The sequence below is a fragment of the Trematomus bernacchii genome, unplaced genomic scaffold (assembly GCF_902827165.1).
Source record: "Trematomus bernacchii unplaced genomic scaffold, fTreBer1.1, whole genome shotgun sequence".
Lineage (NCBI taxonomy): Eukaryota > Metazoa > Chordata > Actinopteri > Perciformes > Nototheniidae > Trematomus > Trematomus bernacchii.
This window is the reverse complement of record NW_022988097.1, coordinates 4,654,496-4,678,042: the sequence shown is the minus strand read 5'-3', so window position 1 is coordinate 4,678,042 and position 23,547 is coordinate 4,654,496. Positions and strand designations below refer to the sequence as shown.

Below are 23,547 nucleotides of genomic sequence, written 5' to 3'. Positions count from 1 at the left end.
AAAGAAATTCAAGCCCAAAAAGCAAACAGACAGTAATCAGGACAACTTGGCTGGGAGAGGGAGCGGAAACACTGCTATCACCAACCAAGCCGACACCAACCTGTCCGAACGAAGTCTCTGCGCAGCCAGCCACAGCTCCTGGAGGACGGGTAAGCCCGCGGCTCCGACTGGATGAGTCGCGAAGCTGCACGCAGCCAGCTGTTTGCAGAGAATCCTTGAACAAATGTTCCAACTGAACGAACGCTGTATGCTACAAAAATGTAGCCACGGTACTCTCGCGCAGCGAGAAGACGAAAAGGGAACAGATCCTCTGACGACACCGGCCGGTATAGCCGGTGTCACGTGGGTCACAGGTGACTTTGTTGTTATTGGTACTCGAGCTGCGCATGCGCGTGATGGACATATCCAGTGTTAAAGCACCGCCTCTGGCGGTCAGTAGGGACGAAATAGAACTCAATATTATCTAGCCATTGATACAGTGTCATCTTTAAGATTTTGAGATACTTGTCTCTGCTGCCACCCCAAAACAACAGATATGCAATCAATTGTGTTTTTTCTGTTCAAAACATTGTACAATATGAAAAACAGTGATTTTATCTTCCATATCAAATCCTTTGGTTTAATAATCCAAATATTGCTGTCAACAAATAAGAACAAGTCCTTCTGTAAATAGTGTTTTAATGAAAACCTTTCACAGTGGATCGGTAACTGGGACACACAACAAAGAAGACATGTTGAGTGTTTACATGCAATTTAAATGAACCTAAAACCACATGTCACTAACATTTTACATATTTGTATGTAACTCCATTGTTTCAGGATACTGACATAAGTGCTGGACATATAGAGAAAGTGATTACAGTCCTTGGTATAATGCTTATTGGTTTCCCCTTACGTTCTCTTTAAATTGTGCAGATTTGTCCGACTCCTCCATGAGCTCTGCTACTATTTCAAATTGCTTGCCTCCGTTTTAGAAAGATTGTCTTTTTCTGGTATCTTTCCTTTTTAATCTATTTTACTGTCATTATGCTTCCATATCACAGTAGGAAATATATTTCTTGTGGTTAAAGTTGTCATCAGATTCAACTGAACTCAGAAATGAGAATTACCACTAGTAAAACAACAGAGGAGCTGAAAATGTTCTGTTTCAGAGGTTTATAAACCTTTATTGTATATTTGTTTAGTTAGTCAGATTTTATGTATGACCATACTTAATCATGAAAGCATTTTCGATTTTAAAACTATTCTTCCAAAGTCTCTATGGCTGGCAAGGCAGCAAAAATTCAGATTTAGACAAGTGTCGTGAAAAGGTTAACATGTATTGTGCGGAAATGATCATAACAGATGTAAAAACACATGTTAAACACAGATAACAAAAATGTCTAGAACCACAATGTACCAAAATGAACACGCTGACATCACAGGTGACACAGAAGACCCAGTTGACCTTTAGCATTTGGTGGCTATATTACAGAATTACACTCGGATGTACAATGTCTTACAAGTCAGATCTAGTGTCAGCAGTAGGCTATATATTCATAATTAAACTTGGTGTTGTGGACAGTTTGATCACAGCGTGTGTGTGTGTGTGTGTGTGTGTGTGTGTGTGTGTTTATGTGTTTGATCAGCGAGGTCTTTGAAGCAAACATGCCCCCTCTCTCTTGGCCACTCTTGCTCCCAGTAGCGCGGATGAAAGCTGATATGTGTGATAGATAGAGTCCATCCGCCTACTTCTGCCAATTCAGACCAATGAAAAGGAAGCATCATCTAATATTGCTGATACAATCACAAGTCTGCACTTACCATTTAAGGGTGTGGGTCATTCTGTCTCTGTTTGCAATCGATGTGTGTCAATAAATGGGTTTCTTAAATTCTGAATGAAAAGTTAGTGTAGGTTGAGACAGATAAATGAAACAGAACGAGACAGACAAGAGAATGCAAGAGGATTTCGATGGGGGAGTGAAATGTGACTGGTGTGAAGGAGGCAGGTGGCCGGCCTGCTGTACACCGACCAAACCCACAAACAGCTGTTCATTTCTCAAAAGCCCCCTTGTGTCCCCCTACAAGCATCAATTCTCTCTCTATCCCCCCATATACATCCCTCTCCTGCAATACCCCCACCCCCACCCTCTAAAGCCACCATTTCTGTCCCCAGTCCATCCAGCCATCCCTCCCTCCCACCTCACCCCGCTCCAGCTAGCCTACTTTGATCATGTTCCAAAATCAGGACAGGAGACACAGCTGGTTCAGCCATACATTTCTCACCTTCAGCTGTTTGGACATTTGCAGCAATAATGAAAAAAACATCCATCTGTACAATGACAGCGGTGGAAGGAATATATGTATACAACACAATGTTGTTACATTATTATATTGCTCCTTAAAGGTACAATGTCCAAGAAATGTCCAGAATTTCACTTAAAAACAGTGAAAAAGAAAACAGAATGTGAAGAAGTAACAGTTTTGACGTTATGTCCAATAAGTCAATGTATTGTGTTGAAGAGATATCTACTGCTAACTGACTACCAATGGTCCGTCCTGTCTTGTTATAACACTTGTTCCATGAGAAATAATAGTGAGTTACAGAAGAGTGTAGTCTTCACTGAGTTCAATATTAGAGAAAAAACAAGTTGAGTTGCCAGAGGGCTTATCAGTGAAACAAAAATACAAAAATAGCTAAAACTCTTGGTGAGCGACCTTTATCACCACCCAAAGCACCCATTCAAGCTAAAATGTTTGGCGGCAAAGAAAGTGAGTTGAAAAGCATTAAACAAGTGAAACCTCGAACTATCAAGTGACATCTAACAGTTTTTTAACGAACAAACCATGCTAAAAACATTCCAAATGGCACTAATACATGTTTTTCTATGTGGCAGGCTAACCCTAAAGCTGCAGTCACGTGAAACGCGATTTGTTTTTTGCTCACCGCGAGGTTGGGGTTGATGACAGCTGGTTAACTTTTGTTTCTACGGTTACTAACCCTGCTCGCTTGTGTCGCTTTATTCAGCTGTCATCTGTTTGGCTGCGTGGCGAAAGGTCAGTGGTAAATGGGGTCAGAGCACCATAAAAACACAACAGCAGCATCAGCGCAGAGCCGTTTTACAGCTTATCAAGTGAATGCAGCTTAACCCTAACCCTGATAGCAGTTTGGTTGAGTTTGTGGTATTCCTGCCCTGCTGTTAGTAAGTAGGTAGCTGACTTTTCTTAGTTTAGACTGTGGACCCAGTTGACGATTGGTTAATCATATTGTAACAACTTTGCATTACTGTTATAGGATGAGGCAAGATTTAAAGTTGAGAACAGTTGCTTTACATTTTTCAGCTAATCTGAATAACCCTCTAACACTGACTTGTTGTGAAATTAATGTTCTTAGAAATTAATATTTTTCTCATATAAATAAAGCAAAGTAAGTTATAGAAAACAGAAAAGTCGTGTCTCTGACTGTTTTGACATCCAAAGGGTGCTACTGTACTGCAATATTGATCACGTGTTTCCAGCCAGTTTAACATCCCATGACAGTGCTGCTGTGTCCCAGTGCACCAGATAAAAAGGTCAGTCCTTTCTTCCGCTGCAGGCCAGATGGCAGGCTCACTTGCTGCCTCTCAGCGCACGGCCCACCAGCATGAAGACCATCCCAGAGACGAGCACCAGAGGAACGCCGGCGGCAGCCACCATGAACGACAGGCCGTAGAGCACAGACACCTGAGCATCGGGACACGTCTCCCCCCTCTCCTGCAGGACGTAGCGCTTCACGTCCATCACCTCCATCCACAGCACGTAGAGCAGCAGCAGGAGCAGGAACAAGAGGGCTGGAGAAGTTTTAGAGAAACACAGATATCACTCTTGTGAGTAACACCAGAGGAATGCAGCTCCTACTCATCTCTAATGTTACCACGGTAGCAGTGTATAAACCCGCTGTTGTTATAGCGACAGTAGACATCTGCTGCTCTGTGTGTTGGTGTTTGTCATGTGAACGAAATCAACAGCTGACAGCAGGATGACTGAGACATGTGTAAGTGTCTGTGCATTCACCTATTCCCCTAGCAGCATATTTCACACTGCAGATAGATACCATGGTTATATCTCCCCACATGTACTCCAGGGTGCATCTGCCAAATGTGAAAGCAGCCTGTTGCAGTTGCTCCTGTGAGGTTGTTGGAGGTTTGTACTACTTTAAACGTTTAGTTGTATTATTTGATCTAAATTGTAATTTTTCTATTATTAACTTCCATAGTAACTTATTAAGCTGTGCCATCTTTAAACTTTCTTGTAGAGAAGGTCTTTTTTTCCATAAACGCCTTGTTTACACCAGGGACAGCTGATAGCATAGGGCTAGCATAGCAGTCGATACAACGGCTACCCCCACTGAAATCTGAAGGATTCAGATTCAGGCAAAGAAGGAGGAGAGCTGGGTCCAGATTTATGGACATAAGGAGATATAAGTTGTTTCCCGCCTTTCATCATGGGCCACGTCAAAGATCACTGGCTAATGGAATGGACGAGCTAACTGCATTAGCTAGCAGGAGAATATCTGAACTGTGTTTTATGAAAACATGTATCAGAGGACAACATTTCCATCAATGGATTCTGGACTGCTCGTGCTATGTTTACATAAACAACGTTTCCATCAACAATGTTTATTTATTATATTTTAAAGATTAAAATGCAACAGTCACAAAACCTAATTTCCCTCTGGGATTAATAAAGTGTTGTGATTGATTGATTGATGTACAAAGACAATGTTTTACCAGCAGCGATGAGGAAGGCACCGCCCACTTTGTAGAGTTTGTGGCTGAAGAAGGGGACGCCGCAGACCAACAGGAAGCCTCCAGTTAGAGCAGCGACCAGGCCAAAGATTATCAGCAAGGTCCAGAAACCCCGAAACACTGCAAGAAATAAAACCAGGTCACCATCAAAAATAAGTAATGTATCTATCTATATGGCATAGTTATTGATTCTTTGCATTCAGGAGATGGGCTAGCATAGCATAAAGACTTGAGCTGGTATAGTTCTATATTTGTCAGCTTCCGGGTCGCAATCTCCCTTACACAATAAATGCCTTAGACATATCCATAGCTTCCCTGCATTACAGTATCCAAATTAAATGTAGAGGACATACTGCTGATAGTTCAGATGAGTTGTGTTGCAAACAAAACATTAGCCAGGTTTTCTGTTTATGTTTGGTGCCACGCACTTGAAACACTTTGAGGTCCGAAGTAAGACATTTAAACTGGAAACATTCCCACCTTCAATTTATGTTGAAAGCATATGTATGTGTGAGTGTGTTACCTGCTGTCGCATCATAACTTGGATGAGGCACCTGTCCAACTGCAACAGGCAGGGGAAAGAGGTAACCATGGATACACACCTTGGATTCTGGCTGGTTGGCTGAAAAAGTAAAAAGAAAACTCTTGAAGAACCACTATAGAGTGTTTAAACACACAAGAGCTAAAATAGTCCACACACTTAAATAGATGCCAACACATTCTTCTAGTTCTCCTGTATATTTTCTGTCCAATATCAAAATTATACACATTTTTCTTTCCTGCACTTGTTGCATGTCAAGCAGACCACACTGCTTAGCACAGTGCAAACACATTGAACGAGCCCTAACCAAAAATGTTTGTCGCCTTGTTAGAAGGCATACATACTGAAGAGAATGGCCAGGTGTGCGCTCGCCAAGGGCTCCACCTGAAACACACACCGCCAGAAGAAGCCCTCGTGGTGCAGAGTGAGAGGTGGAGGAGAAACAGTGACTGCCTCCACTATCTCGATCTAAAAGAAAGAAGAGACATCAGCACACAAACACAGAGATGGTTACTGAAATGTCTGAAAACGTAATGTGTGTCAGATTTGTCAACACTTCTCTGTTAGTGACTCAGCACTTCAGCAGGGGCACGGCATCAAACGTGGTTCTGATTATGGCCTGCCGTCGTCTGTGAGGTTTTTGAGGGGAACTCATGAAACACGCATGAGTGATACTCTCCATTTGCTTGTCAAAAGAATGATTGATGGTGCTGAATAACGCACAGCAACTTAAATCATCCTCTTTTATTTAAAATGAAAGACTTAGTTGTGCTGCAGAGTTAGGGAGGAGTTCAACAAGGGATTAGCTTTTTATAAATATCTCTTACTTTGCATTTTGTGAACTTTCTCAGAATGTTGCATGGCTGAACAGACTGGGAAATTACAGGGGCTCTCTGCTGAGTTTACACATGTAGGTCTTTCAGTACTACACTGCATGTGAAAACAGCTGTGTGATTGTTGGAGAAAATAACTCAGATGAAGTCATCAAACGAATTACAATCTCATAATTTCTTAGCTGCACCTTCTGTTTAATGCTAATTAGCAAATGCTAGAATGCTAACATGCTAAATTCATCTAATGTACAACTTCGTAAGACTGCTGTGAAAATAAAATCTTGTATCATTATGATCGAAGTGTGTCCTATAAAGCCATATTTTAAAAGCCTTGAAAACAACGGGATTTTATAGAGACATTGACAAGCTCCGAAGACACTGCCCTACACTTGCCAAACCAAAAGTAACTATGCTCGCCAACGGATAAAAGCCATGATGAGCTACAGTATGTTCGCTTGGCATTTTGCCTATAATTCCGTTCTTGCAACCTTTTTTCTGCCTTTTTTGTAACTTTCTTCTACCATGTGACGCCTGGTGGCTGCATTTTTGTAGCGGTTGACACCAGAAACACAACAAAAGGAAAACATATTGAAAATCTAGGTAAAGAGCTGCGCATACAGACATCACCACTAACTTGTAAGGGCTCATAAGAGATGCTTAATCTTTTAATTAGGTTTTGGCATTGAAGTCAGAAGGTTGCCGGGTCAAGTTCTGGAACGACCAAGTCCTGCCGTGGTGCCAATGAGCAAGGCACCGCCCCTACACTGCCTCCCGGGCGCTGTACATAATACAGTAGCTGCCCACTGCTGCTAATACAAGGATGGGTTGAAGGCAGAATCCTTGAACAATTCTCCAGCTTGGGATGAATAAAGTATAAACCTATCCATCTATGAGTTTCTACATATTTGTTGATAGGGAAATCCATTCCCTGTGCCTTTAAGTCCTCTAACTTTACAAAAGGGCATTTCCAAATTATTTTGGTACCTCTTTAAATATCCCTTTGTGATATAGCGTGCACACCACGGTCAAATCAGATTCCACATTGGTCTTTTTGTGGTTCTTGCATGTGATGTTGTGACTATTATTATGTGCATTTGTTCAGTTGGAGCTCACTGACTAATTCTGACAGCGAGCAGTGAGGTTTCCATTCATGAATATCTAATTGAGTTAGTGAATATCCAATATGTGCACACATGTTTCCGTCCTACCTCAGTCCCATTGGCATCTGTTGTCAGTCTTGTTTGTGTCGGCCATGTATACGGTCCACAGTTGTCACTGGCCACCAGCCAGTAGTCCGTAGTGAAGGCAATGAAGAAACACAATGTCCCCACTACCCCAAATATCCCCCCAGCCAAGGTTGCAGGTCCCACCCTCATAACTCCAGTATAAAAGTCCTTCACTGCTCTTTAACCCCAGCTTTCAGTCTGATTCTCCTCAGCTCCTCTCTGGTGTCCACTCTGCAGCCCTCTGCCCAGACCCTTAAATCTCAAACACAAACAGTCTGCCACTCCCTGGCATACTGGGAGCTGTGGGGGAAAGCAGCACCAGTAACTGAGGAGGTCAGACAGGGGGACAGGAGTTATTTTAGGAAGCAGTAAGCCTGTCCTCGTCAAATTACCAGTGGGTGTGCTTCGCATTTATGAAGGAAACAAGAAGAGGCAGGATTGGTTTGTGCATGTGCTTATAATGTAGACAGCCAGTATGAGCCAACGTATTTCTAAGGTAGTTGTTAACCTGTAAGCGTAACTTTGAAAACGAATTAGACTACAGATGCAAATGACCCACAAACCTCTGGCAAAGGTGTTCATGAGGTGAGAGCTTAGAAGGATTTGTTTGAGCTTAAAATGATAAAACCAATAATTATTCGCTGCATTTTAAAAGTTTTAATGTGAAGGTATCCATGAAAATGCTAAACCTTTTATCAACCTTTAAATCCCACAACTCTATGGATAAATACATATGAGGTCATTATCACTTTATGGAGCCATTTTGATCCATTTTAAATGTCTTCTTTGTCACATTCTGCCTTCATGGCTGCTTCTCGCTCTCCAAAACAAAGCTGAGTTGTTTCCTCGCGGCTCTCTCCGCAGGTGCTTCATGTTGTTCTGGAGAGATGTGCTCCTCTCTGAAAGCTTCAGAGTCCGGATCCACTCGTCCTCTGGTCTGAGCTGAAGCTGCTGGGACTGATGCGTCCTGCAGGACAGGCCTCGGGCTCATGGAGCACACTGCAAGAGAGGAGAGCTGCAGTGTAAGTCAGAATGCTATAAATGTCAAGGTCAAAGGTCAGGAGGTGGAGTGAGACAAGCGACAATCTCATATATTTTAAGCCTGTGTTTCGTGAATGAATACTGACAGCATTAGAGAAGACAAAGGCCTGGGTCAGCACAACTGTTTATTGATTAGGGCTTAAACATATTGGGAAAATAGGCTATGAATATATTAATATAATGTATAAAGTTATAAATATAACGATAGCGATTTTACTTTGGATAAAGAAACACAAATTAAATCAGTTCTATTTTTCTGCTGCTTGACAATACTGCCAAAACAACAACTTGTTTGTTGAATTAAAACAAATATTTAAGGAGATTATTTGTACAAAATATTTTTGGAAGAAATTGAAGTGAAATCAAAATAAGGGATGGCTTATTTAAAATTGCTGATTGTACTCCTCTCTTTAGACCAGTGTTTCTCAAAGTGGGGGGCGCAGAGGCATGACAGGGGGGGCGCGAGAGACCAGGAGAAAAAATGTTTTAAAAAAAAAAATAATAAATCATAATTTGAAAGATTATTGATTCGAAAATAATATGCTACAGTACAGTACAGTACAAGTACATCTGGGTCTCTGTGTTTCATTCAAGCTTGGCTCTGTGTGTGTGTGGAACGAGCCATTTTGTGTGTGTGCGCGAGCGAGAGAGAGAGAGAGCGCACCGGTACCGGAGATCGTTGTTGTTAGCTTCTGGTGCTAGCGAGCTACGCTAACGGATATAAGGAGCTTTTTTCAACAACAAGGTGAAAGAGAGTCCTCTCCTGTCAGAGTGAGAGGCTCAGTGAACTAAAGGACTCTCTCAGTGTTTAGATAGTTAACTTTAGTCTAAGTTATCTCAGTGGGTCTCAAACGTTTTGGTCACCATTAATGTAAACAATTATTTCCGAGGCACACGTTTATATGATCATTATAGTTATAAAAAAATAAGAGAATAAATGAAAAACAGGTTTGAAATACTATATGACAGTAAAAAAAGAATAAAGTTTAAAAGGGGAGTGATTTGTAAAATATCCATAAAGAAAAAGTAAATCTGTTTACAGTTCTGTTTCAAATTGGTGTTGAGAGAGGTATCCATAGATCTCTTCATTTTGCTCTCAAAGTGCACCAGATTGATGCTTTTAACTTCAATATTTAAAAAACAAATCTTCCCGGGGGAGCATGCCCCCGGACCCTCCTATGTTAGGTCCACTCCCCACTTATAAAAATAGCACTCTACCCCTGCTTACATCTATATGCCCTGAGCTGATTATCGAGCCTTCATTGTAACAGTCACAGGTACACTGTGTATTTGCGTGGGGATCGTTGCAGTAGAAAAAGTTATCTTTTATTTTTTTGAAAGGAATGCTCACATTCATATTGATGTATTTTAATAAATGTTAACTTGGCCCATTACTTGACTATTTGTGTTGGGGGGGCCCGACTCTTTTTTTTCTCCAAAGGGGGGGCCTGACAGAAAAAGTTTGAGAACCACTGATATGGACAAACAAAATAAATGATTGTCGTCTTTAATGTTTTTCTTGCTTATATTAATAATGCAATTATGATTTCAAAAAACAATATATTATGCAGCGCTAATATGTTAATATGTTATAATACATCACTTTGTTAAAAATACATCACTTTATTAAAAAAAACGTTCTGTCATTTACTTGTTTTCCCATTTATAGTTCCCACAGCGGTAACTTAGATTCACACACACACACACACACACACACACACACACACACACACACACACACACACACACACACACACACACACACACACACACACACACACACACACACACACACACACACACACACACACACACACACACACACACACACACACACACACACACACACACACACACACACACACACACACATGTGAAACATAAAAACATCCATATCCTTGGGACCTCAGTCTGGAACAGAGTACTGAAACCTGAAGGGAAAACTGCATATTTTTGTCTGATATTTGTTTTTGTAGATTTAGATGTAACGAACTGTACCTGTGTGGGACCTGCTGAGTCCTGCTCTCCCTCTGCGTGAGCCGTTAAACTCTCCATCCTCCCCCTGTCACAACAGAGCAAAACAGGCAATGAAAGTACACCATAAAAAACCCTGGAGGTTTTAACTCAATCTGTCTGTTGAAATAAATGGGCCTTAATGGAGCGTATTGATAATTTTCCTCGAGTGAAATGGTTTTCTTAACAGGAATAATGGATACATGTCACTGTCTTTCTTTAATCTTTCTTTCTCAAGTGATTCATAAAGAAATACATTAGCAAACAATATGTAGTTGCTTTTAAAGGATCTCTGTAAACTATTCTGGGACATTAGTAAGGATTCAATCATTTATGTTTTTCAATTGACTAAATCTTACGTGACTTTTGAATGGTGACAGTAACTCAATTTGCTGAAATGTTCACTTGCTTTAAGAAAAATTCAATTTGTGTTTTCATGGATACAGTACCTGAGTGTTATACGTGCATCTTTCTCCCAGACTCTGGTGTCTGTGGAGAGGCTTCCTCGCTCGGCCCATGGTGGCGTCCTGGTGCAAAGTGTGTCTGCTGTAGGCCGGTCTCTGCTGGAGGGACCACACAAGCACACACCAACAGCAGATGAATAGCACATACCTATAGTGCATGTTCAGTTAATTCTTCATCGAACCAAAGCTGTGAATTTACCATGTTATTGAAGTGTTGAAGGTTTCTTGAGAGAATACGCCGGATGCTCTCCATCTCCTCGGGCAAGAGGGGGCGGCTGTGGGAGCGGGGGTCCACTCTAAAAGTGAGCAGTGATTATTAAGATCCATTTAGCCAAAAACTGTGTTGAGAAAACCGATATTTCATCAATGTTCAGTGCCATGAATGGGGGTTTAAGTAAGAAAAAAGCTATGGTGGAGATTATGTTAACGTTCACTTTCAAACTGCTTTTCGTGTTTTTGTTTACTTAGTTGTGTTCTCTGTATTTTATATGTCTGTGTTATGTGTAATAATGTGTAATGTTACTGCCTTCTTGGCCAGGTCAGCATTGTAAATGAGATTCTATCTCAATGCTTTTTATCTGGTTAAATAAAGGTTAAATACATACAAAATAATAATAAAGAAATACATTAACATAATGTTGTAAGGAATAAGCAATTGTTGAAACTTTTTTAAAGATATGAACAAACACAGATTCCAATCATGGTCTTCACTCTTCTCAGTTTGTATGCCCCCACTCTTTAAGGAAATCCTTAAGATTAAGGGATCCCTAAGCCTTATACAAGAGACTCTGACATAAAGTAAAAACATGTTGTCTCACACTGGCGGGGGGGCCTCCTCGTCTCCCCTCTGCTCCCTTCTCTCCAGCTCCTGGTAAACTCTGAGGATGCTGGAGCGGGCCTGGTGATCGTCACGGATCAGGAAACGACAAAGGTACTTCTTATTGAACTGCTCAAACCTAACAAACACACATAAAGTACATGTCAGTCGTCATTTGACATTATTAGTAGTCCTTTCAGTAAGAAATGGTCAGGAACTTTTGCATAAGGTATTTGCTGCCACCTATTGACCATACCAGGTCTTACATAATATAACTTTAGGAGAAACACCTGCCGCACATAAACTGTAAAGTCAATGTAAAACAAGAAAAACTAACTTGTCTTTCCAGTAGTGCTGCCCCCAGTAACCAACCACATCCTCTATTCCTGCCAGAAGGTGGTCAATGAGCTGAAAGGACACAATCATTTAAAGTTCATTCATTTACATTTTGCCTATTATGTAAAATCATTGATTATTTTAAAGTTGGTTTTCATTGATGCATGCTGCATATCTATTAAGAAAGTATTGTCAAAGGTTCTGAAAGATAACTATCTGCGTATCTATCATTATTTTTGGTGTTCACAGATAAAGGGGCGCATTAGTTTTTACAAAAAATATGAATCAACTGTAGTTCATTGTTGTTGCACCTTTACTTACAAGATGGATAAATGTTCACTATACGATGACACTAAACAATCATCCTTTATTTAATTAGGTAGTTAATATGCTTTGATATCAACATTGTCTGACAGCATGATTCCCAAAGCAAGAAAAAGTATTACAGTGAAGGCCTGAAGCTAATTGGTGCACACTTTTAAATGTAATTATAACTAATTGTTACAATTACCTACACTGGATTTTGTAATTATCTGGATTTTATGCAGACTTATTTGCGTGCGAAGGAAAAAATACCAAATCATTATTTTGATGCAACCTTTAAAAGTTTATACTGTCTACCTTGCAGACAATGCTGAAGGCCCACCATATTGCCATACGTGATGTAATTCCTCACCCTGCTGTGGATCTCCTCACTGACTGTATTTAGACCTCTCTTCTTCCTCTTCACATCCAGCAACTCCACTAGAGGTTTAATAGTCATCCCCTGTAAAGCAGACAAAACCAAACTCAACAAATAAACAAAAAGGTACTTAATAGCCGTGTTCACACCGGAGTACTTTTCACCGTACTTTTCGCGTTTAGTTCCGTTAGTACCCCTTATGTCGCGTTCACACCAAAAAGAGCACTTAATGTCGGGAACTTTTACCCCCATTTTTAGTGCCTGCTGAGAGGTGGTACTTTCCTGGGGGAAAAAAGTGCCCCAGTTCTGATTGGCTGGGCGAATTGCAAACCACGCCCCGTACAACTCTGAAATGTTTTGTAGAGCCACCATTTTATTATGCTGGCATTAGTATTATTAGCATTAGCATTCGACCAGTGCACAAACGCAGAGAGACTAACTTATGGCAACACAAAATAAAACATGGGAGCGGTGGAGATGAGGAGGTGTCGGCGTTCTGGCGATTTACTCGGAAGGCTTCAGTAGAAGCTGCTGGGAGTCCCAGCAGCTTCTACTGAAGCCAGTCCCCAACTCCGGGGACCTCCGGCCGGGGACTCCGGGTGGCAGTATACGCCATGGAGTTGTTTGCGGCCTGCCAGTAAACCCAAAGCAGAAGAAGACGAAGTGACGTCAGCGGCTCATTTGCGTAATCTTCCCTCAGGGAAAAGTACTCCGGTGTGAACGCGATCTGTACTAAATGCCCTGGGGTAATAAGTGCCGGGGCACTGAGTGCCGGCACTAAATACGGCAAAGTACTTGGTGTGAACGCGCCTATTGTAACCAAAAAGAAAAGAAAACGAAAAAAATAATCATGTCTGAAGTGACATAGTTCTCACACCTGTACAAAGACAGTGAAGAGGATGACTACGATGGTAGTTGTGATGAAGAGTCTCTTCTTTGGGAAGTCATCGATCAGGAAGACGAGGGAGAAGCAGATCGCCCCTCTCATGCCTCCATAAGCAATGATGAACTGATCTCTAAATGTCACAGTGTTCCTCCGGAGCTTGTTCACCACAGCGGTCAGCAGAAGAACACCTTCAGAGGAAGCGAAATGTGTCAGTACTTTATATGGACAACTGTTTATCAAGCTTTGGCGAGAAACAGCACGTACAAAGTCAAAGATTTGTAAAGCTACCTGAGGCCCTCCAGACGAGGCAGAGCAGCAGCGTGGAGCAGACGAAGGGCCAGCTCCACATGTGGACATCCTGTATTGTGGACACGCCGAGGAAGATGAAAATGAGGGTTTCACTCACACTGCTCCACATCTTCAGGAAGTACTGGATGCTGGTGTTGCTGCGCTCGGACACATTAGCCTCCACATACTGCTTCATGGTCACAGCGCAGGTCACAATGCTGCAGAAGGGGAAAACAATGTAAAACAATCAGAATTACCAAGCAACCACTTTGATTGTTATCATCTCATTACATGGCCATTATCAGTCGTTATTGGGGGCATAGATTTTAGGGGGTATGGTCCTGCTCTACCCTCCCAATTGGCTCAGTGGGTTGTTTATATACACTGGTAAGCTGTGGAAGGATGAAAATTGTTAGGCGAATGGGTCAAAATTACTTTGGTCTTTCACCCAGAATATCGATGTTTGTATCCCGCAGCGTAGAATAACCAAAAGTCAACATGAAAACATATCTTAAGTAGGTAAGCAAACTAATGTTTCATAAGTACTTAACTCAGCCAATGTGGATCACTTTACTTACGTATTTTATTTAGGTAACGTAACAAATAGAACCTTAACCCTCAACCTAACCCTTATAACCAAAACATGATCTTTTTTAAACCTTACCCAGTAGTTTTGTTTCAATTCACATTGTTAGCCAACTGTTTAAAAGTGCAACCCTTTCACAAGTTGCAGGAAGATGAAGTTTGCCATTTTAGTTGCTGATAACATGTTAACTGGTGACAAAAGGAGGTCTTTGAGTTTAGGTTAATACTTGGCAGCACTCACGCCATGATTCCAGAGAGGTGAAGCATCTCCGAGGTCAGGTAGGACAAATATGAGTAGAGGAAAACAAAGAGCGGGGCGATGACCTGGGCTCTGGAGGTGAACCGTGAGGTGAGGGCTGCCAGCAGGCCGAAGAAGAGGCCTACGAACAGTCCACCCAGGCCCACCACTATAACCCTGCACCCCCCCAGAAACACATCCACCCCAGACACTGCCGGCAGACGTAGGAAGGATTCAAACAGCTTGTAGAGCACCTGGTAGGAAGAGACATGAATCACTGCACAGAATAAGATATGTTTTGAGACCACCTGGTGACCACTCCTGCCCTCACCACAGTAACAGCGTCGTTGAGCAGCGACTCTCCGAACACCAAGATGTGAAGCTGTTCGTTAACATGCATCTCGTGGAAGACAGAGAGCACGGCCACGGGGTCGACGGCAGCGATCAGAGAGCCGAACAGCAGACAGTGGAGCAGAGACACGTCGCCCAGAGAGCTCTGGGCCAGCAGACACACACCGTACAGAGACAGGCCGATGCCCAACACGTTCCAGAGGGTTCCCAGAACCGCATACCTGGAGACACATCAGCAGCTTTACAGGAAACAGGAACGATACTGCTTGGCAAACTCAAAACAATGATGAGACAAACAAAAACACTCCTGAGCTGAAACTTCTGGGTTAAAGTAGCTCAGTTTGTAGGGACTGGTCTTGAGAACTGGAGGGTTGTTGGTTCAAGTCCCAGAAATGCGAACAAGTACCGGGTGTGGAATGGTACTTTGAGGTGTGCCAGTTTTGCTCCTGGGCACTGTACATTTGTTTGATAATTAAAGAGTAATTCATTCCATTCTTCCATTTCCTATTCTCACTATTACTACATTTCCATTGAATGGTATGGCACGACTCAACTGAACTGAACTGAACTGAACTGAACTGAACTTTGGTTTTCTATTAGCAATAGCAGCCCCAAAAGCAATAGTAGCCTACCACCTCTTTCGAGGTTCCCAGAGAGTTTAGGCAATACTTAAGGTTGGTGTTGAAACACTGCAGACCACTGAATGGTCAGAGAGAATCATCAGTAGCGTGAAGACTACCTGCTCAAACCCACAGATCTTTTGACAAGCTAATGTCAATAGCGACCACAATTTTGTAAAAGTCAAATCCAGCAAAATGTCAATGTAAGTAAAATGTGTCATACACACTCTGCTCTCCTCTTCTCTACTCGACTTCCATCATTGGACATGTTGCTATGGTATTTATAGGTGCAAAATACTGCGTAATGCCTTGTTATCAAGAAGTATTGCTAACAACAGCTAACAGTAGCTAACTTGGCTAGAACTTGAGTCACAAACTTTTCTCATTTGCACTGGAATGCGTTCAACTTGGTTGTGAGGTAGGCCCTAGCTTCAACTTTCTTCTTCTGAAGTGCACAATCCAGTGGGTTATTTGAACGTCTACACACATTTTGGGGCAATTTACCCAATTATTTTTGAAAATCCTCAAATTTCTCTAAAAGAAAGCATTGGACTGTCCAAAAACTGTCATCCATAATATGTTAACAAGTGTTTTACATCTTTTAAACAAAGACCAACAAGCATACTCACAAACATAAACAAATTGAAAACATTGACCGTGTACCAACCAGAGGATGGTGCCAAGATTCTCAAAGAACAGCCTCCCTGGCAGGAAGTATCCTGCGTCTAACACAATTGGCGGGAGCAGAAAGAGGAAGAAAGCATCAGCGCTGAGGGTTGGGGGGGCAGAGTGGCGAACGCCATAGATCACTCCTCCAACCAGAAGGCCCACCATGATGAGGAGACAGCTCTCTGGGACCACTGCTGGGACCCGACCTGACCAGTGGAAACCTGGAGGTTAGAGACCGAGAAGGTAAAAGGATGTCATGCTAGTTGGTTTCAACCATGTTGTGAATTTTGGAGCTGCAATAATTGTTCTTTCATTACTCTGACTGAAAGCACAAAAGTCCAGCTACACCAAGAACTAATAAACATCATATAATTAGCGCACACAGCAAGATAATAATGGGATGCTAGTATCTCCTAAATATGAAAACAATACATTTAATTGTAGAAAGACATTTTTGAATAGGGATACTTTTCAGAGTTATTGTCAGAAAATCATTAATTTCAATTAAAAAAACACATGACAGTATGAGTATTTCCTTTGTACCTTTATATTGTAAAAATAAGACATTTAAACAATGATTATGATATTGGCCAACCACTCGGATTACTCAAAAGGTAGTTGATGGAAATTTATATGTAGATATAATACTGTTGCTGCATTCCATTATTTATTTATTTACTTTTTAAAAGTTTGATACTCATAAGTAGTGAATGTTGTTGTGATATTTGCACTGCCTCGTTTAACTTCATCCCACCACCCTTAAAGCTTCTCTTGGCTTTTCACAGACTGTATTAGCAGAAGAGCAATTGAAGCTTACCCAGCTTGGCCAGCGAGGCCAGCATGATCCACAGCACGATCTCAAAGGGAGCCTGCACATGGTGATAGTCTACGCTGAAAACCCTTAGAGCCATGGGAAGATCCACAGACGGGCTGCCATCGCTGCTGTTTAAGCCCAGCGAGGAGGGCAGGTTTTGGGGCTGCAGAGGCTCGGCTCCGGGAGTCAGGGCCAAACATGCGGGCCAAAACAGACAGGCAGAGAGCAGAGGAGAGAGAGTCCACAGGGCAGCCATCCTGCAGCCATGCTGGGACAACAGGAGAGAGAGACCGGGAGAGAATAGGCAGGGGTTATGGAGATAAAGGGAGGGCAAGCACAACACACACTCACATGTACACCCACACACAAAACAACCTAAACCCAACTCATGCAGTCACTAATGTGCACAGGAATCCCTGAGCTAGCAATGATAGCCAACCATCAGCACAGAGCTAAACACACACACAGAAACACACACAGAAACACACACACACACACACACACACACACACACACACACACACACACACACACACACACACACACACACACACACACACACAGAAACCCACGTACTTGACTATGTTGGGACACAACTTTTTTTGTGGTTTAGAAGGACACTACCACTACATTACAAACGTCACCCATTTTGTATTTTTCAGTTATTTTAGGTAAAACCATCTTCTTTATAGTTCCAGTTTGGGTACAAGGTTACAAACTTACACTTAGGCCTAAGGAACCTAATTCATTGACCTTAAGGGAGCCCATTAAAAAGTGGAATCCTCACTTTGCTTTTAGATACTTTGAGAATTTGACATAGCCGGGTAGTAATTAATAACATGAATAATGACTCTGAAGAAGGTTTCTGCTCTGTCTGCTGTGAAATTGGCCTGTTGCCGTAAAGGCCTTCAACCTGAGTCAATCTTATGCATATTATGACAAGGTTATGGTTCTATATTATGACTTCATAAGCTCACTGTGAGACTGAACATTGTAAAGTTACAACTCAAGTATAGACTGTAATATCTTATAACATGTGTTGATAAAAGGTCTACACCAGACTTCTAAACATTTGAGTTTGAAGCTGAGCAGCCTCTAGAATTGATAGCGTAGACCAGGGGTGTCCAAACTTTTTTCAAAGAGGGCCAGATAAGGATAATAACAACTATTATTGACAACTGCATTTGGGTGTTTTATGTCCAGCTTGAAAAGTACAGGATTGTAGTTTTCATGTAGCACCTATATGAGTTTCAAATCTCCCAGGGATAACATATTTTTTGATTAAATGTAACTTTTCGATTTGCAGTTGCACATCTGAAAATTAAAAGATAGATTCCCAAATCAGTAGATAGGCGATATGTAACAAAGTCTGATTGTTAGACTGTCGGCCCCAATCTGATACTTACATAAAAACCCTCTCTATTTTATATCTTTTTGCAGAGATTAGTGAATTAGTGCATCCTGATGGATCACCATCTCCTTCTCTGTGGGTACAGAGGATGTCCAGCGGCGAGGATGTGTGCTTAACAGGTTACAAATCAAGCTTAAGCAGGCAAACACACCATAAATCATTGGGTTGTTGCTTTGTCAGTTTATGCTGGACCTCACTTTGAGGTGCCTGCAGGACAACTGAAGACTCAACACTCAGCCAAATAATCAGCATGGTGGAAATGTAGAGCCTGCCAAATTGTGATGCATGGGTCCTCGCTAAAGGATTGCAGGATTGAATTGGCTAAATCACTTCCATTTACAGTATTTGTAGGTTATAAATGGGGCGAAGCCTGCGAGCTAGTTCAGGCAGTCAACTCGAGCACCAATGATACATTAACACGTGACGCACCTCGTCCCTCTTACAACCAACCAAACACATTCTCCTAAACATGCCGCTCTATTTAAGCTGCCAGGTCTTCCTGCCTCTGCCTCGCTATGCTGCTGCTGCCACGGCTGTGTTCACGTGCTATTGCTGCATTCATGTTCCTGCTGCTGTGTTTCATGTTGCTGCTGCTTGCCTGCCCCCACCACCACCCCAGCTCCACCCCAGCTTCCCCCCAGCTTCCACCTGTAGGCTCGGGGGATAGTTATCTAATCATCACTCAATGTTCTTTGTAAATCTGTGGAGTGATGAGGCCCGAGCCTAGACGCCAAACTCAAACTATATGCTGCAATAATAAACATATTAAGAACACGTGAGTTGTCTGACTGAAATAGCTTAGTAACCTTTATTTGGTTATTTAAACCTTCAACAGCATTGTTATTCAGTGTTTTTAAAGTCATGAAAGTTTGTTTTTCAAGTAATATCTGCTTACATTGAGATATTCTGAAGGCGTGAAGACACTTTAAATATAATTTAAATTGTGCTTTAGCCAAAGTTTCATAATTTATTTCAGCTGTACCTGAAATGGCCATTTGTCCTTAAAAACCACCCTTTAATCTTTAGAATTCATTTCACAGCCTGAATATGCTAGTTTACCTCCAGGTTTATCTATAATGGGTTGCAGGAAGGGCTTATGTCAAAAAAACGTACATAATACCGAGTTATAAAGTATTATTGCCTTTGATTTCTTCACAGCATAATGTTGCAGATCATGTGTTATTTGGAAAATCTGACAAAAAGTTATAATATTGTTTTCATTCTTCATACACCTGATATAACATTATTAGACAACAATAACACAAACTAGAAGCTAAATAAAAATGTAAATTACACTGACTTTTTTTTTAACAAAATCCTTATGTGGACATCTGTTTTTTTGTATGATTAAGTAATCGTACAAATTAGACAGTCAACCCATTTTACTTCAGCATTTAATACATGTCATTTGTTTCGAAATATTATTGAGACGCACATCACTTACAAAAGTGAGACATGGCGGCACAATATTGAATTTGAAAATGTTATTCACTCAGAATAAAAGACCACATTTATACCAGCTAATAAAAACAGCAGAATTAGACACAATTTATTATTTGCAAACTGGTAACTAGTTTTATTTCTCTAGATCAATATTTACAAGGCAAATTCAATGTGCGTTGTAAATCTAAATATATCACTGGATTAGACTTTGCCTTAAAAAACGAAATGCACACGCCCTCTTATATGTCAATACATTCCAATGTGTATCATGGAAAAGTAGGATGCTGCAGTTCTTCAAAGCTGACAGCAGATGGCACATGAGAGCAGGTACATTTGAGGCATATTTGATCAAGCAAGTAAACAAAGGTAAACCAAAATAAAAGCATGCATTGATTAACTGAACTGCACTTGTTTGTCATGTTTTAGTTGCATTTGGGTATATGTAAACTTGGAGGTAAGACAAGCAAAAAAGCCCAGTGGAGCGTCACATTTCATTCTTTTGCAGGAGTGATTCATTGCAGATAAGTACTGTCAGCTTCTGAAATCCTCAGCACCGGGGAGCTGAAGTTGGACGAGCAGGGATTTAAGTTCTGAGTGTTCAGATAACTAATCTTCTTGCCGCCGTCCCCTCCTGACCCCTGCTCCAGACTGGCCTCCAGTGAATCCGGGCCCTGAGGCTGGGTCCCAGGCAGAGGAACCAGGCCGTGCAGGAGGCTGTTCCCCAGGTGGGAGTGACATCGAGCCAAGTTGTCAGTCAGATGCTGCATGTACACCTCCTCCAGCTGTTTCTCCAGAAGCCCGTTCAGCAGCGAGTTAGACATCGGCTCCAACCCTGACCCGGGCAGATCCATGCTGATGTTCACACTGTTGGCCCCCATGACCAGATACCCCTGGTCTGGTATGGAGGCATGGTGGTTGCCTTGTGGCCCCTGTTGGGCTGCGCATCTTTGGTATTGCCAGGAGTCTTCCTTGTGCTGGGGGATAGTGCCCGTCATGTAGGAGATGCGACCGCTGTCGGCCACCTGCAAGTCTGGGTACTGCTCCAGGAGGCTACAGTCCTGTAAGCCCAATGTGAGGTCATGGCCCAGATAGAGGACAGGGGGACACCCAGGGATTGATAGGCCTGCAGGTCCTTGAGGCAACACTTTCAGGCCCTGGAATTGGTTGGGATCTAGTTCATCCTGGTTTAGAGCTGACCAAAGGAAGTCAAATGGTTATTTGGGTATGCTATGGAAGCCAAAAGCGGCCATGTTTCAAATCTTTACGACATCCGATTACCTGTTATAGCAAGTTCCTTTTATTCGTTTTTTTCTAGCTCACAAGTTATACATGTTTGCATCTGTACATTTTGTTTCCCAAAATGACAGGTAACGGTAAAAGTTCAAATATTTTATTTCCTCAATTTCCTGTGACAACAAGTTTTATTGGTTTTCTCTAGAACACTAGTTATTTTCTTTATTATCTCGAAATATAAAATGTAAGATATACGCCTTGGGCTCACAATGAATCTGTGAAACATTTTTTATCATGGCTGGAAATTATTTTAAGAAAATGATCCTGAATCAGGGAAATAACACATTACTTAGAAATAAAAAAATATAAGATGTGAAAAGAATTAAATGTCCGTTTATGGCTTCCATACAATTTAATTTCATGGTTTAGTGTGACTTATTTGCTATTTAGCATGAAAGCATTAGCAAGAATATATCTGACAAATGAAGGGCCTTTTTGTAAAAGGGAAGCAAGTAAAGTAGATTGTGTGAAGTTAACACCAGTACACCACTCACATTATAAACAGTTACACGTAACACTACATTAGACAGTTTGTATGTTTGTAATGAGGCTGTTTACCTGTTTCTGCTGACTCTGCCTGTAGGTCTGTGGAGATTGACTCAGAGAGAATACAGCTTCTGAAGGAATCCGTACAGGGAGTCTGTGATCTCTGTTTCTTGGAGGCAGACTTTTTCTCCTCCTTGTAATGCAGCACTCTGAGAAAACCTTCTGCCAACATGACACAGAGCGACTGTCCTCTTATTTTCTGTCTCTTTCTACCCGCCGTTGCTCCTTATGGTTGTCAGTCTTAAGTACAAATGGCAAATGTAATGTTCTACTAGCTTGTTTCACTTCTGCAACTGAGAACTGGTGCCTCCACCCACATACTTCCTTTATTAATCTGTAACTGAAAATCACAGGTTGAAGAAAGGAGAACAGCATACTATGGACTCTCTGAGAGAACTTATATTGTGAACAAACGGGCAGAAGTCGAAGAAACAACACAACATCTACAAATACTCCATTATGAGAAAACCGTCCCAGTGAATGTGAGGACGTATTTCTGAAGGCATTTAAAGTATTCTAACTAGTGACTTATATATTATAATGTATTACATTAATGCATTGTTTATACTGGTGTTAATGTAGCATGTTACAGTGGGAGAATTGTCAAGTTGGAGTTACTTTATGTAAACTAAAATGGCTTTTCCAACATTGGGGTTGGAACCCTTTGAAGAGTACATCTGTGGGGTCGTGATAGCATTCAAATAGTAGGGATAGAAAAATAAATGTTCTGCTACACACAACAATACAACTTTTTTGACAGATATTGGACTGTTTAAATTAAACCAGCTGAGAAGTTTGGAAAGCAAATCCCTCTTTGGCCTCAAACAGACTCTTCTGCATTAAGCATTAAGGACAAAGGGCTGCCAACGAAGCATCATGACTCCTGTTGATACAGACTGTTGTGATTTTCACTCAGAAAAATGTGTATTTTAGTAGGGTTAGACAAAGAATTTAAATGAATGGCACATTCAAACTTTACACACAATTCATAATAAAATGAATGTGGATGTCGGAGTACTTTAATTTCATATGAATTACAGATGAAGAAAAAGGGGCTGCAGGGACTATGCTTGGTAACTAAAGGGTCGCCGGTTCGAGTCCAGTTTGGATCAAAATACAGAGTGTGGTAGCTGGTAGATGGAGAGGCGCCAGATTGTTTCTGGCCACTGCCCTTGAGCAAGGCATCAACCCCCAACTGCTCCCAAGCGGCGGTACACTGGCAGCCTTTTCGCTTTGCCATTCTCCGTTAGTGCATGTCTATAGTCCTGTTTGAGCATGGGTGTATTTCGGGACCGTGTGCAATTGTAAATAACACCAGAGAAAGTGATCTTAATAGTTGATTGTGACCATAATACCTGACTTAAATACCCATAAGACCTCAAATTGGGGGTGAAAAAAGTCTCATTGGACCCTTTTTCCGTTGCTGGTGCTGGTTACGGTAAGCGTAGGCATATTTGCATCTACAAAACCTGGATTTAAAAACATCAATAAATGCAATACAAGTTGTACCACAACACTGGAATCCAGGCTCTGATGTTTAAAACCATTATTTTGCAAATGGATAACCAAAGAAAGGTCAACATACATGCAGATGATCTGATATCAGTTTGAAGGTACGCGTTGTAATGCAATCGTATTCTTGAATATTTAATTAGCTCATGTTAAGTATGAAATCACAAAAATG

At 41.5% G+C, this 23,547-nt stretch overlaps 3 protein-coding genes across 5 annotated transcripts; all 3 read right to left on the bottom strand.

Moving 5' to 3' along the window:
• Window positions 1-2,219: 2,219 nt before the first annotated feature.
• Window positions 2,220-7,527, bottom strand: LOC117475226 (transmembrane protein 182-like). Its single transcript, XM_034121391.1, has 5 exons — window positions 7,349-7,527; window positions 5,652-5,775; window positions 5,290-5,388; window positions 4,749-4,886; window positions 2,220-3,809 (listed from the first exon to the last, which is right to left on the bottom strand). Exons 1-5 carry the CDS (start codon window positions 7,514-7,516, stop codon window positions 3,589-3,591), a joined length of 750 nt encoding a protein of 249 aa, XP_033977282.1. The 5' UTR covers window positions 7,517-7,527; the 3' UTR covers window positions 2,220-3,588.
• A 494-nt stretch (window positions 7,528-8,021) lies between these two features.
• On the bottom strand, window positions 8,022-17,632 carry LOC117475251 (sodium/hydrogen exchanger 2-like). 3 transcript variants are annotated; one of them, XM_034121427.1, is made up of 14 exons: window positions 17,174-17,200; window positions 16,519-16,577; window positions 16,355-16,412; window positions 15,048-15,288; window positions 14,720-14,970; window positions 13,894-14,111; window positions 13,597-13,793; window positions 12,714-12,803; window positions 12,039-12,109; window positions 11,703-11,840; window positions 11,084-11,180; window positions 10,870-10,983; window positions 10,406-10,469; window positions 8,022-8,365 (listed from the first exon to the last, which is right to left on the bottom strand). In XM_034121427.1, the coding sequence occupies exons 4-14, from the start codon at window positions 15,114-15,116 to the stop codon at window positions 8,169-8,171; spliced, it is 1,506 nt and encodes a 501-aa protein (XP_033977318.1). In that variant the 5' UTR covers window positions 15,117-15,288; window positions 16,355-16,412; window positions 16,519-16,577; window positions 17,174-17,200; the 3' UTR covers window positions 8,022-8,168. The 3 variants fall into 3 exon arrangements, with proteins under 3 accessions (XP_033977318.1, XP_033977316.1, XP_033977317.1); XM_034121425.1 differs by having other exon boundaries at window positions 16,355-16,577; window positions 17,174-17,632; XM_034121426.1 differs by having other exon boundaries at window positions 10,870-10,980; window positions 16,355-16,577; window positions 17,174-17,632.
• A 2,326-nt stretch (window positions 17,633-19,958) lies between these two features.
• Window positions 19,959-22,119, bottom strand: si:dkey-237j10.2. The gene is made up of 2 exons (XM_034121424.1): window positions 21,876-22,119; window positions 19,959-21,216 (listed from the first exon to the last, which is right to left on the bottom strand). The coding sequence occupies exons 1-2, from the start codon at window positions 22,033-22,035 to the stop codon at window positions 20,537-20,539; spliced, it is 840 nt and encodes a 279-aa protein (XP_033977315.1). The 5' UTR covers window positions 22,036-22,119; the 3' UTR covers window positions 19,959-20,536.
• Window positions 22,120-23,547: the final 1,428 nt, after the last annotated feature.